This window comes from Mchenga conophoros, linkage group LG7 (genome assembly GCF_057382185.1).
Source record: "Mchenga conophoros isolate Kocher_MC1m ecotype Shallow Benthic linkage group LG7, M_conophoros_male_GT1.1, whole genome shotgun sequence".
Lineage (NCBI taxonomy): Eukaryota > Metazoa > Chordata > Actinopteri > Cichliformes > Cichlidae > Mchenga > Mchenga conophoros.
The window spans coordinates 50,076,376-50,090,701 of NC_140532.1; the positions used below are offsets into that span (position 1 = coordinate 50,076,376).

General features: G+C 41.1%; 1 protein-coding gene across 1 annotated transcript in view; it reads right to left on the minus strand.

Moving 5' to 3' along the window:
* The window catches only part of pcsk5a (proprotein convertase subtilisin/kexin type 5a), a 40,320-nt gene extending 27,173 nt beyond the window's left edge, over nt 1-13,147 (minus strand). Inside the window, exons 1-13 of the mRNA XM_085279936.1 lie at nt 12,975-13,147; nt 11,835-11,939; nt 9,498-9,668; nt 9,192-9,332; nt 8,838-8,905; nt 8,503-8,591; nt 8,210-8,382; nt 7,846-8,052; nt 4,965-5,065; nt 4,756-4,859; nt 4,316-4,436; nt 3,882-4,070; nt 82-218 (exon numbers count right to left, since the gene is read on the minus strand). Of these exons, the coding sequence (XP_085136062.1) occupies nt 82-218; nt 3,882-4,070; nt 4,316-4,436; nt 4,756-4,859; nt 4,965-5,065; nt 7,846-8,052; nt 8,210-8,382; nt 8,503-8,591; nt 8,838-8,905; nt 9,192-9,332; nt 9,498-9,668; nt 11,835-11,939; nt 12,975-13,124 (1,756 nt within the window). The 5' untranslated portion in view covers nt 13,125-13,147. The remainder of the gene's footprint in view (nt 1-81; nt 219-3,881; nt 4,071-4,315; nt 4,437-4,755; nt 4,860-4,964; nt 5,066-7,845; nt 8,053-8,209; nt 8,383-8,502; nt 8,592-8,837; nt 8,906-9,191; nt 9,333-9,497; nt 9,669-11,834; nt 11,940-12,974) is intronic.
* Nucleotides 13,148-14,326: the final 1,179 nt, after the last annotated feature.

Sequence of the window (14,326 nt, forward strand, 5' to 3'; positions counted from 1 at the left end):
AGCCCTGTATTTTAACTGCAGCGAGCCGAGGTTCAGTGCATGTTTCATAATATTGAGACGTTACAAAGAGGAAGAGCAGACCTAGTTTGGAGCCGTCTTTCTTCTGAGAGGGAGTATCCTGGATTTTCAAAGTCCATTCCCCCGCTGCCTGCTCCCCCCAGCAGTGAGCTGTCATGAATTCCCAGTTCTGAAATCCCTCGGTGGAGTTGTCAAGAGGCCTAAACGAAAACATTACATAATCGTGCTCACGCTGCTGCTTCGTCTACTACTCGTTATATGATGATTTAAAGGATGTGTTTCCTAAAGACACAAAAGCAAAATCACCTTAATTTTTTCAGCTTTATCTGAATCAAAGATAGGAAACATGCTTCACTTCAGGAGGGCAAACCGGGTACGTGACAAATCCCTGTGTTGTGTTCTTATTCATGGCTCATAAATACATTACAGCTTCAGCTTTTTGTAAATGATTTATACATTCATATGAAAAAGCAAGCTCATCCCCTAGAAAACGCTATAGAATAAAATAGAAGCAATAAATATTCAGTCCTGTATGAAAGGGCAAATAAGAAAGATGCAGTCCTGTTTTCTAGTCATTTTCACATTTTAAAAAAATCAGTCAATCACATGGAAAAAATCTAATCGTCACAGTCCCTCTTGTCCTCCTGTGCTGACCTGTAATCCATCTTTTCTGCTTCCTGCGTGTTTTTTTCAATCTCTCCTCCCTCTGTGTATGAGTGTGGCCTTACCTGAAAAAGACTTTCAGAGCATATGTTGCTCTAAAAACCTGTATATACCTCTCAGCACTGATGGTACCTATCCAGATGTGCAACCTGCCAATTCCATAGGCGCTGATGCACACCCCATAACTATCAGAGATGCAGGCTTTTGAACTGAGCGCTGATAACAAGCTGGACGGTCTCTCGCCTCTTTAGTCCAGGGGACGCCATGTTCATGTTTTTCAAAAGGAATTTCAATTCATCTGACCACAGAGCAGTTTTCCACTTTGCCTCAGTCCATTTTAAATGAGCTTTGGCTCAGAGAAGACGGGCAACATTTCTGGATCATCTTCACATATGGTTTCTTCTTTAACGGGCATTTGTGGATGGCACAGCAAACTGTTCACAGACATCAATTTCTCCAAGTCTTCCTGAGCCCATGCAGACATTTCCATGACAGCATGATGCCCGTCTTTAATGCCGGGGGGCATCCAATGTGGATTTTGGTCCGTCTCCAGATCCCTGGGAACTTTTGATGATGTCTTCACGATTTTATGTTGAAAATGTTATGTTTATCATCCAATTGTTCCACAATTTGCCTACTAAACCACTCATCTTTACTTCTGAGAGACTGCTTCTGCCATCATGCTACTGACCATTTAGCCTAATTAGTTGTAACAGCTGTTTCTTTTTAGTACAACTTGCTTTTCCATAGTTTTGGTCTTTTTGTACCAACTTTTTTGAGACTTGTTGCTGCCATCACATTCAAAATTGCTGACATAATTCATGAAATAGTAAAATTTCTCAGTTTTAGATGTTTTCTGTGTTCAACTGTGGCTAATATGTGGACTTACAACATCTGTAAATTATTCTGTTTTTATTGAACTTGTACATGACCTCTCGCATTGTTAAAGACTGTTGATTACTTCATCTGCATTAGAGATTTCTTCTGAAAACCTTAATAGATACCTATGGTCAGGTATAAGCCAAGGTCTAAACTGTTCTGTAACACTTGGAAACACTTGGAGGAAAAAAAACTTTAACTTAACTTAAATAGATTTATAAATTATTGTACATAAATTAGTCTGTTGTCTGGAAAATCATTGTGAGGTACTAATTTGAAATAAACAACACTTAATTGTTTTCGACAAGCATATAAAGAAAGACCAGGATTTTTGGAATCACATACACTTCACAGACAAATCACAGACAGAAGGCAAAAAGTGAATTCTGCTCCAGATCGTATCAGCACAGATTAGACTGGAGTCACGTCTAAATGCCCTTTGAGGAAGATTGGGAACAGGCAAGTTAAGAAAGCCCTCAAATATTTTCCAATTAAAGGAATTTTGCATATAAGGCTGGTGAAAAATGCCAAAGACTGTAAACAACGATACAAACCAGCAACAAGGAGGAAATTAAGCCTGTAATGGTAAGGATGTGTTTACTTTTTTCCATGGAATAATATTAGATCTGAGATTTTTCTGTAGTGTCAAAAAATTTGTCTAATTATTTAAGATAAAATAAGCACCATGACTGCTCCTTTATTTCCTATGATGTCACCACAGCACATGGATCCTCATTGATTTGGCACAGATAACTGCCTTGAGGTGACTGTTGTTATGATTTGTTGTTATAAAATTGAATTTTGCACAATGTGTACAAGCTTGTAACCGGGGATTTTTCACGTGTAAGGCAAACACATTAACCACTACACCATAGTCACGCTGCCCATCCATCCATCCATTGTTTTCTGCTTATCCTTGTCAGGGTCACAAGGAGGCTGGAGCCTATCCCAGCCACCATAGGGCAGGAGGCAGGGTACACCCTGGACAGGTCGAGACAGACAACCATTCACAGTCACATTCACTCCTATGGGCAATTTAGAATGACCCATTAACTTAACCCCATTAACTGAGTGTGTAAAACTTGGTTGGGTCTGTGTTTCCACAAGCCCCGCTAGTTTAGAGACTTATTCCTCATGAAGAACGCAAGACATAACAGAACAACCAACTCGCTAACGAGGGAAGTTTGGGTCAGAACCAGCTCTTGGAGCTCACGCTCCTCACCTGACTCCAGCCCAAATCCTTCCAAGAGCAGCTTCCCTCGCAGCTATTTATTGACAAACTGTTACAATACACATCACAGCAAAAGCACCCCCCTCGTAAGACCCCTCTCGGTTACAAAGACAATGTGTGTGTGTATGTGTATGCATGTGCAAGAACATGTGTGTGTGTGTGTGTGTGTGTGTGTGTGTGTGTGTGTGTTTGTCTCTGTATGCACGATTTCCTGCTCACCAAAAGGATCATAAAAGCAGGAAGCAACACCACAAGAAACTGATCTATCAGATAGGATGTATCTGCAATAAAACCTCCCCCAGCACAGAGTGGCTGGAGAGGTGGTCAGAGACAAAGGAATGTCTTGATCCTATAGATTGAACTAAGACTTTACAAATTTAAGAAATACAATCACAACATTCAAGAATTAGACTTAACAGTTACTGTGATCATTAAATGCCATCTTATGTGCTGATTGTTCGATACCAGCTAATACCTTGATGCCGCACTAATTATTACCTTTTAGAAAACAAAGATCAAAAGCGTCATGAAAGTAGAACATGAGCAATTAAAATCATCCCTTTATTTGTATTTTTAAATGGTCGGTGAAGACTTATAGCTTAACACCTCTAGCGGTTGCACAGCAACTGGCTAAATACTCCAGTCTCCTTGCCATCCAGTCACGAACTCTCTGTCTGTTGTTTGGTGCTTCACAGGCGGTGCACTTCAGTTTTTTTTGTTTTTTTTTTAACCTTTTCACTGAAAACAACAGCCCACTCCTGCTTGTAACTTTGCTGGTGAGAGCAGTTAATAGGAAACCAAAACAGTAAGGTTGCAAGTGGAAACCAAAAGGATGAGCTCAAAGACATCAAAATGATCAAGGGGCTGTAGATACAGTGACCACTCAAGTACTGATTACAGCAGCTTTAAATAGTATCTCAGCAAAGGTGAAGTTGATACTTTTAACAGGTGTGTTTTATATTTCGGTGTTATATATTTCAAAAAGTACCATTATTCCTTTAATTTAACAAATGTGTCAAACTCAAACATTTGGCTTTTGAAGGATTTGATGTTTATCAGGTAATCTGCAGAAACCGTCGCTCTCGGTTACCTGTTTGCCAGCAGCTGCGACGTGGTGCCCAAAGGTGACGTGAGGGTGATGGAGAGATCACCACGGCGACCGTGGCTTATGTTAACCCGGACCACGACGTGCTCCACATAAGCGACGTGCTGCGGGGCCTTGCTGGAGCAGCCTGTAGTCTCATGCACAGACATTAGCACTGAGCCCGGATGAATAAGCCTGTCATGAGAGAAAAGAGAAAAAAGAGACGCAGGGAGTAGTGGAGATAAAAGAACAGACGGAAAACAAGAAGCGCAAGAGAAAGTTACGAGGAGAGCCGCGGTAAGGAAAATGACACCCATTAAAGTACGACCGCGAATCAGTGTGAAAGAAATCAATTCCAGAAGAGAGACAGAAATAGATAACGTGCGATAAAAGGGGAGGAATCAAGGAAAGCCCTGAGTCGAAGCAGAGATCTCTGATACCTGCTCAGCTGGATGGCAGCCTCCTCCGCACATTCATGCTGTGAGGGGACTTGTTTCCAGCGCTCTGCCTCCTTCACCATGCTCTCAGCATCCAGCAGGCCAAAGCCGTACAGGTGGCTCACTAACAGACACCAGCACATCCCCAAACACACACACTGCACATTAGCCGGGGCATAGAGAAGGCACTGTAGCTTATAAATGACTTCACACACTCCCGAGACTTTGTAGGCGTTTATCGCTCTTCTGCTCACAGTACCTCATTAGTTTGTATGCTCGCTGCTTTATAGTTCCCCCAAAAAAGAGCTGAGAGGAACATTTACTAAAATATGCTTATCAAGTCAGGGGATTCTTCTTTTTTATTTATTTATTTATTTTTGGCTGGCAAATATTAAAATAGACAATGTGGAATTAGAAAATCAGCAGAGATCCGATGGGAGTACCTTTGTATCCGGCTCCATTTACACGCCAGTCAGGAGCACTGAGATGATGAGCTTTTGATGTACAGACAATAATGTGCTGCAAATCCCTCCAGGTTAGCAAGGGGCTGAACGTTCAAGAGAAGGAAACCACATGCTCTCATCACCCGATTGCACAAATTGATCTGAACACGAGCTGCATGTATGGATGCTGTTATTAGAGGGCTGCTTACTTGGCTTCCAAGGTGAGAGCAATGACACCGGCAGCTACAGAGGCGGCGAGGGAAGTCCCTGACTGGGCCGTGCTGCAGCTCTGCTGTGGACCCACGGTCACCTGTGGAGGAAACCACTTATATTTATTTTTTTATATTCACCCACTATTAACATGAACAGCACAGAACTGCTCTTTTTTGTTGACTCTGCTTGACTGTATGTGTAGTTTTTGCACATCAAATCATTTTGGAAAGCATTCAAATAACTGGCAAGAATTAACTAGGAGGATTCAGCATTAATGTGATCAATATTTAGGATTTAGGTTATGGATTTGCTATAAATTAGCTAATTAATCCTGTCTGGTTTCTTACCCTTCATTTCTTTATATTTTCTTGGGAAAATGGGAAATAGTGATTTATTGAAACATGTGCAAAACATGCCTGAGCTGTCCACTTGGACAGTTTCCTCAACATTTTTAAGGACAAGCTGCAAACCATATGACATGTTTTCCCGTAATGGCTCTCTGAGAATCACTTCACTGGTGCAGATATTCTATTTTTATCTGAAACTCTATTATCTTTGGATTTTTAGTACTCAACTAAAGCAACAACAAAACGAAACAAAAGAGGCAACAAATTATGTGCTTAAAGATACAAGAATAAATTTGGTTTTTGCTAAGTTGCCTGTTATATAAAGACTACTTGAAAAATATTTTAAAAAATAAAATACAAATCTGGCTCCTTGGAAATGAATTGCAGCTCAGGACAGTGCTGTATATTGTAGAATATGGGCCTGGTTAACCAGCAACTGGAACACACTCACCTGTTTCCAAACACCAGTTAGGTAACATTTGTCATAAAGTAGCTTAATTTTTAAGTTTGCAGACACAAGATCACTCACAGAGACAAATGCAACAATTTAACAAAAGTGTCAGAGTGACAAAAATTAATCAAGATAATGCATTTTGTAGAAAGAAAAATTAGAAATACTGGCAAACACAGTACACATAATTAGATTTGTTTTGTGTGTCGGTTGAGAAAACAAAATGGAAAACATGTAAGCCTGAGGCCAGAGAAGCAGCTCTCAGTCAAATTACTCTAATCAGCTACCCAACTCTGTTTACCCACAATGTCTGAAAATCACATGACATGATAGAAGTATTTGGCATTTTCTACACTCAGACAGTGATTTCATTCCAATTTTATTCCATTTTAATGCCTACTGGATTCTCCTTTATTACCTTTACGTGCAAAATCTGTATGTTATCCTAATAATTTTCACTTACTCTGATTTGTGTTAGTATAGAGTAACTACTATCCTTTGTCCATGGTGATGTGCCATAAACCGGGGGGGGGGGGGGGGGGGGGGGGCTTCCAGTTAGATAGACAAAACAAAAGAGTGAAATCTGGTTTTCACAAAACATATTTCACACAACATTAGGAAATTTTCCTCGGGCTGTTCTAGTATGTTAATATTATACTGCTGACTGAGTTCTGACGACATACACCACAGTTCTTGTAATGGCTTTTAATTAATGAAAATTAAAGCTCTAAGAATAAACATGAAAACAAAATCATTTGTTGTTGCGGGTTTGAACGAGCAGCTCCTCTCTGTGACTTCACAAGTTCAGCTTTGTTCTGCAGAGACAAAAGTTCACAGAGCCTCCGTCTTGGGCATATTTAGTTGATTGACAGGTGTCTCAGACTATCACACTCAGCAGACGTTGCATGCTCCCCCCCCCCCAACACCACTGCCCAAAGCCAATGCTTAATATCCCAAATGTGTATTTTCTGGCTTTGAGCAGCTGGCAAGATGCTGGTGAATGTTAAATCCAACTACTCTAAGACATCCCGTGTCATCATCAGAAACAGTGCAAAAATGACTTTTAAATTAGCAGTTAATATAATTTTATTATCTAAATAACATTTATCTAAACTATTATCTAAATAGCCCTCTGAGTGGTAAATGCCGTGCAAACATTAATGTCATAACACGACAAATATCTCGTAATCTGTGTTCAGGAGAAGCAACTGGAGTTTAGTCAGTATCACTGCATTGCATTGCTTCACTTCTTCCTCTTATTGTAAAATAATAATTGCTTTTGGAAATTTATGTCTAAAATATTAAATATTTAAAGGAATTATATAACCTCTTACAGAGAGTAGACCATTGTTTTTCTTGTTTTTCTTCTTGTCTGTAAAAAACTGCATATTTTGCATGATTTAATAGCTTGTATATCACAAGTTATCAAGTTGTCTCCACAACACCGTGAGACACGTTACCAGTTGCTCATGTTTCTGTGAAGGAATTCTGGCCTACAACATTGCTTCCTTTCATTTTGGGGGGGCATTTGTTCATGCACGGCTCTTTTGAAGTCCCACCACAGCATTTCAATCCGGTTAAGGTCCGGACTTTGACTGGGCCATTGCAACACCGTGATTCTTTTCTCTCTGAGCCTTTCTATTGTAGATTTGCTGCTGTGCTTAGGATCATTGTCCTGACCCAGGAGTCCAACACACATACACACTGGACATACTGAATACTTTGTAATAAAGGAGAGTTCATGGTTGGCTCAAGGACAGCAAGGTGCCCAGAGCTCTTGTGGTTCATTGAGTTGCAACTTTTGCAAACTTCAGCCTCTGAGATTCCACAGTGCAAACTACTAATAGTTAACAGAAATGTTGCCTTTCGCAACATATTTTTTAGATTCGGCAACTTGTGTTTGTGTCTATATGAATGTTGCTTTGGATTGAGGCGAGAAAATGTTTTTCCAGCATCTGGGTAAAGCTATTTTCAACAGACTGATGGCAGGAGAGCGTGGCTGCTCACTACGGTGGAAGAAAAGAAGCTATTTTTTGAATCATGTGAATCTTAATTAAGTTCTCTGTTAGCAACACTCACCATCTCCTCTCTGTCCCATCCGCCGTACGCCGTTGCCAGCGTGGAGGGGCACGGCTCCAGGTAATCTGGCTGGCTTCCATGCTGAGTGCTGCTGCTGATAGAGATAGTGTAAATACTGTTGCTGTAGCCGTCACAGGAGCAGTAGTCACCTCTTTCCCCTCCGTTTCCTGACGGCCAAACAAAGATGGAGCCCCTCCCTTGCCGGCCCTGAGATTATTTGGGTAAAGCAGACAGAGGAGATTAATTTATTTATGATATTTACATATTGATGTTGAGGAAAAAAACAGAACAGCTCTTGCAGTAAATATACAGCCGCAGGTGGGACACAGACATAAACAAACACAGCCACACTTTTTTCTCTCACTGTTTGAACGCTGTCCTGTAAAACAAGACGAGTCAGAGGTCCAGGTCCATCCAGAGTGGCCCCGTCATCTTTTGGGCCCCAGCCGGCTAAGTAAACATCAATATACCCTGAACTGAAGCTAAGCGACTGGGCCTCCACGATGTCTGTTACATCTCCATCCAGCATTCGGATGCCTGGGGGAAAAGGATAGCACCAAAGCGATGATAAAGTTTGAATCCCCTACTGTATCTACAAAACTTTGCCTTTCACGAAGTCCTTCGGCGTGCGAGTTTCATGGCGTCACATGGACTCACCGCCTATGCGTGCGTGGAAAGAAACTCCAACGGTGCACCGAGAGCTATTTGCAGCCGCAGCAACCACCCCTGCGCACTGTGTCCCATGGCTTCGAAGAAAGGAGGAGAACATCAGAACGCGAGGTTAAATGCATATGCATGAGGAGAAGACGGGCTATTTCCGTTACATCAAGCTATGCGAAGACAGAATTTAGACTGGGGACTTTGCATATCCATACATGCATGTAATTACTGGAAAACGGAAAGGGAAAGCATGCATTAATTAGAGTTCTGGATTATGACAGGGAAGCTGCAAAGCAGGTGCAAAGACAATTCCAGAGATACAAAGTACTCACTTGTTAACAGCACTGGTAGAAGAACGATCTTGGTCTTGTCCGTTCACATCAAAGCTGGCAAAAGGATCCTAAATCAGATAGATACTAAGTAGCGGCACATAACACCATGCCAGCAGCTATCTGACTGTATTTCATCAGACAAATCACAAAGAGCATTATTCACCAGCCCACTCAACAGCTAAGTGGATCAGACGTTTAATGTCCATTCCAATACTCTTAGCTGGCCTTTCCAAATCTTTGGCCCAAAAACCCTGCTCGCAATATCTGTCTGAGCTCTTACACTAAGAGCTCTGCCAAACTGCTTATGATTAATGTCCCCTTCCCAAGAAGAGTGTCCCATCCCAGGGCACTTACATAATTTGGCTTCAGATCCGGATGCTCTCTCTCGATGCCATCATCTAGGACAGACACCACCACACCCTTCCCAGTGTACCCTCTCCTCCAGGCCGCTGCAATGTTCATGTGAGACTGGCAGGCTTTGGAGTCACTGCACTGCTGTGGAGCGAAATAGTGGGACATTCAGCTTCACCCTCAGGAGTAAAGAATAAATGTGGGTCTATTTTAGGCTCTGTCTGTCTGTCTGGGTTTGTGTGTGTTTGTGTGTCTATGTTTCAGACTTGAGCATGGCAAAGGAAAACAAAACAAAACAATCTGACTCACAATGTACCACAGGCGGTTCCACACTGGGTCGCTGAAGTCCTGCATGTGGTCGCTGGACTGATGGTGCGTAGCAGGGAGGAGCTCTCTCCTCATGGGGATAGGAGAGATATGACCGGCTCTGGAGATCCTCTTTACTCTTCTCTGGACCACCTGCTGCTTGAGCCATTCCACCTTAAAAGGAACATTTGTACAGATGTTTATGTCTACTTTTTTGGATCCATTGTGAAATATTTCAGCAGCTATATTGCATTTACTGCGCTGGCAAAAAACAATTATGTTCTCAAGAGGAGGGGCCCTGACACTGTACCTCTGGTTGATACTCTGATGACTTATCAAAGACAAAGGGCACAAACGTAATCAGTGCAAGCTAATGACTTGCACGCTCTTCGTTCAACAACAAAAAACCCACAATCCCAAATTGCTGCAACATGCAGCTGTCTCACTGAAATATAAACACATCCTGATCATTCTGTAAATTGCTCATATAACACTGTTTTAAGGTCAAAATGGTAACTTTGTTCAGTGAAGTATCACAAAGTGTGGACGCTAAACTTTTCCGCTAGGGCCTTTATGAGGCTAATATCTGCTCTTAGTTGTTAAAAGGTTTTAAATTTGGTGCAAATTCAGAAGTTTTTAATTGTTTTTATTCCTGCAAAACTAATTACATTTCTTGGTTCTGTTAATGGTTGTTAGGGTCTCTGAGTTCATTTATCAGATACGTGCTAATGTGCTCTGAAACTCCTGAACAGCTCCATGTTACAGCTGCCATTATAATCCTGCATTGATGTTAGAATCCATCCATCCATCCATCCATTCGCTTCCGCTTATCCTTTTCAGGGTCGCGGGGGGCGCTGGAGCCTATCCCAGCTGTCATACGGCGAGAGGCGGGGTACACCCTGGACAGGTCGCCAGTCTGTCGCAGGGTCAACACACAGGGACAGACAACCATTCGCACTCTCATTCACTCGCACCTAGTGGCAATTTGGATTATCCGATTAACCTATCCCCACAAGCTGCATGTCTTTGGACGGTGGGAGGAAGCCGGAGCACACAGAAAGACCTGATGGTGGAATTGAACTCAGGACCTTCTTGCTGTGCGGCAACAGTGCTAACCACCGTGCCACCGTGCTGCCCATGTTAGAATTCAGTTTTAAAAAAAATACCGTGCTTAGTAAAGCTGCAAACATGGCTCCACCAAAGAAGCAGTTTCCTGTTCCTGAGCCGTTATAGGGCACTTATTGAAATTCCTGAAAATTCACAATAATACAATAATAGTGTTCGCATTGGACACTTTTTTTTTTAACTTCTGTGATTCTTTCTCAGGAATTTTCACTGTTATGTATGATGTATCAAATCATGTTATGGTTAAAGGCTGTATTTAGCTTTACTTTTGTTGGCCAGCAGGGGGAGCCTCCTCTGTTTTGCAATAGTCCAGTTGTATAGAAGTCAACATAAAAATAACCCTTTGTCTCTTACACCACAGTAAACTCATTGCAGTTGAGTTTCTGTGTTGTGCTTTTTGTGTTTTTGAGGTTTCACTGAATACAAAATTATGTTCACTTATAAATTGTGATCTCCATTAGAATCAAAACAGATAACAAACATAGAAGGTTATGATTCTGGGCCTTTCCTTAGCGTGCCACGTTGATGTAGGAGAAGTGAGTGGTCCCTTGAATTCTTAATCAGATTCATCCTCCATTTTAAAAAAACTCACCTTGAGGCAACATTCATCTTCAATATACAGTTCATAGGTCATACAGTCTGAATTATATTATGTTAGTGTGTTGTGATTTCAGACACTACTCGATTATACATGAACAAAAATGTTGGTACAAAGTGACATTAATGCTAAAAAGTCTGACGTACGCTAAATGTTGTGAAAAAGATGAATCCCTAGCTGTTTACTAAATGTAAACTCAAAAGCTCCTTGGATGGTTCCCTTTCCCAAGTTGGAAAAAAGTCCTCCTGGCAAACACTGACACTACTATCGACTATGTTCTTTAACTTCTGAAGGTGGAAGACAAAGAAAGTGTGATTTTGTGTGTAACCAGATAACACTGGGAGTTGCTTAGAACCTGTCTGATTGTACTATATGCCCAAGCTGCTTATTGATACTATAAGAATTTGATGCAACCCTGAACACCTTGTTGATCTTTAAGGACTTCTGACATCTTTAGGTGTTGTTAGTGTTCGTGCACACAAAGCTGTAATGTGAGGGGAGGGACCAGAACAATGAACATGTGTCCCTATGTGTACGTGGAGTGTACGGAGGGGACATGATGCTGCTGATTAATAATCCAGTAGCTTCCCAGTCCTACTCATATCTCATTACTATACCTTGGTCTCCTTGGCGACGCGATCAGTCACTTCTTTGTTGCCTATTTTGGATTGATTCGCCGTCTCGTGATGGCGAAAACTGTAATGCCTCTTCAGGTCTCCAATCTGGTGAAAACACACATCAGATCCTCGAAATGATTTTGTTTGGAGGTGGAGGCGTGCTGCTCGTTCTGCTCTGCTACTGTGCAAAGCAGCTTTTTAATTATTAAACTGCTCGTGGTGTCTTTTATTAACACGGCTACCTTATACCTCTGATAGTTTTACAGCCCAGGGCAACCTGAGCCAAAAGGTTTCAGCCACACTGCTGCTCATCTGTGTACTGGTGTAGCTGCACATACCACGTCACTGTGTGCATTCTATAATGTATGTCAGCTAATATTTTTATACAAGCGCAGTCCACTGAGTAATGACTAGTTAATAAAACACATGACAGCTCACACTATTGCAAGAGAACAACAAATCATGCCCTTAAATATTTCATTAATATCCTTTTAGTGAAATAATTACTTTTTGATTTTCAACCTCAGGAATATAAGGTTACTGTATAGCAGTCTTTTTAGTTTGAATGGGTCTCTCTGGTTCCTATCACCTGCTGTGAAAACTGAACATCTATCCCATGTGCAATAAAGTACAGCATGCTATTTCTTTGGAGTTTAACTGTTACTTTATGAAAGTGTAGAAAAATTAGTCTGAAATGAGTGCAACTAATGCAGCAGTGGCTCATAGAGAAGCAACTTTGGATTATGGTTGTTGGTTAAGTTCCCAGCACTAGCACTGCCTGTAGTGTGTCTTTGAGCGTGTGTGTTCTCATTGCTCATTTCTGGGCTAAATGCAGAGGTCAAATTCTTGTTGAAAAACATGCTGGTGGTCATGATTTATTTATTTATGAATGTATCTGTTCATCTGCTGCTTCTTTAAATCTTTAGCAGATATAATTCATTCGTCCCTGGACGGCTGACCAGACAGTGCAGACAGATATCAACAGCTTTTGATGCAATCCTAAAAAAATATTAGTAAAGCCATTAGTGGCTCCACAGTTAGATTTGTCCAATATTTCCAGTTTTCCAATAAATGAAACTTCCAAATGCAAGTCTGGTAATTGTGTAAATAATTGCCCTCTTCATGTTTGAGGGCACTCACCTGTCCCATGTTAGTAAATCCATATTTCTCTGCTATCCTGTTCACAGATTCGAGGTCCCCTCTTATTTTTATCGCCCAGTCGTTTGTATAAATCGTTGCGTGGCAAAGCTGGAGGAGAGTTCCCATCCACAGCGCAATAAAACGCGCCATTGCTGCTTATTTCTCTCGGTAAATAGCCGGTGCCCAGGTGTTTCACGAGCTGTCCCCGCACTCTGTTCTGCTGCAGATGCTTCTCATTGCGGGAAATCCGCTGGCTCAAAGACGCAGGATGCACCCGATGTTCTGCCGGCTGAAGTTGTGAAGACTTGACTCCTTCACCGACTACAAGCTTCTATCAAATTACTTCAATATGGAGGCCGGGGATCAGCTACAGTCTGTCCTTTATTGGGATCTGATCTGTGGGTTATACTTTACTTCTATAGATCTTTTCTTTTCTTTACTCTTTGCAAATACTGTAAAATGAATGAGCTGTCTGTATTTAAAAAAAAAAAATAGAAAGCTCAAGTAATCAGACGTGATATATATTAGAGGAAAAAGACCCTGTTGGCATAAGTTTGACCTGTACTTTCATTAAGCAATAGACAGAAACATATAGAAACAACAACATCAACATTTTCACTTCATAATTGCAGGACCATCTGGGCAATGAACGATGAAATACTGGAAGTTTTTTCTGTAATTTTACACATTTATGCTCTACAGTTCAAGCCTGAAAAGTCTTGATAGATGGCCAATGATGTAAAATGACATCCTCCCTGCTCTAGGTGGTATATTTAAGTTGAATTCTTTTGTGACTTACCTGTTTGGATGATTGAGTTAGAGATATCAAGGCATAGGCAGCTCTAGCCAGCAGGTGCTGCTAGGCCTCAACTCCATTAATCCAAGCAACTGAAGTGGATCTCTCTGCTGTATTTGTGCCATTGTGAGACTTTTTACTGAATTATCTTACTAATATTATTAATTGTTCTTGATTATTTGTCTATCTTTTATTAGCCAAATTATTATGTCTGTGTGTTGCATGCATACAATTTGTGGACATAGCTTGCTAACCAAGCTAACTAGCATTACCTGAAGAATTAGCATTAACAACAGCCAAAATGTTAGCGTTGAGGGTTCAAAACAAAATGTCCAAAACTAATAGGTGATGTCAGAGTGGCTATGTACAGTACATATTTTATACTGTCTATGGCTGAGAAACAAAAGATGCATGCTGAAGAATAGGAAGGGTGGGCTTTATACAGGAAGTACTGGAGCAGGTGTCTCCATCTACCTGCTGCAGCATAGAAATATTTATTTATCATTATTAATATTTATTATTTATTTTACCTAAAATTCAGTATCAGTTTCCTACT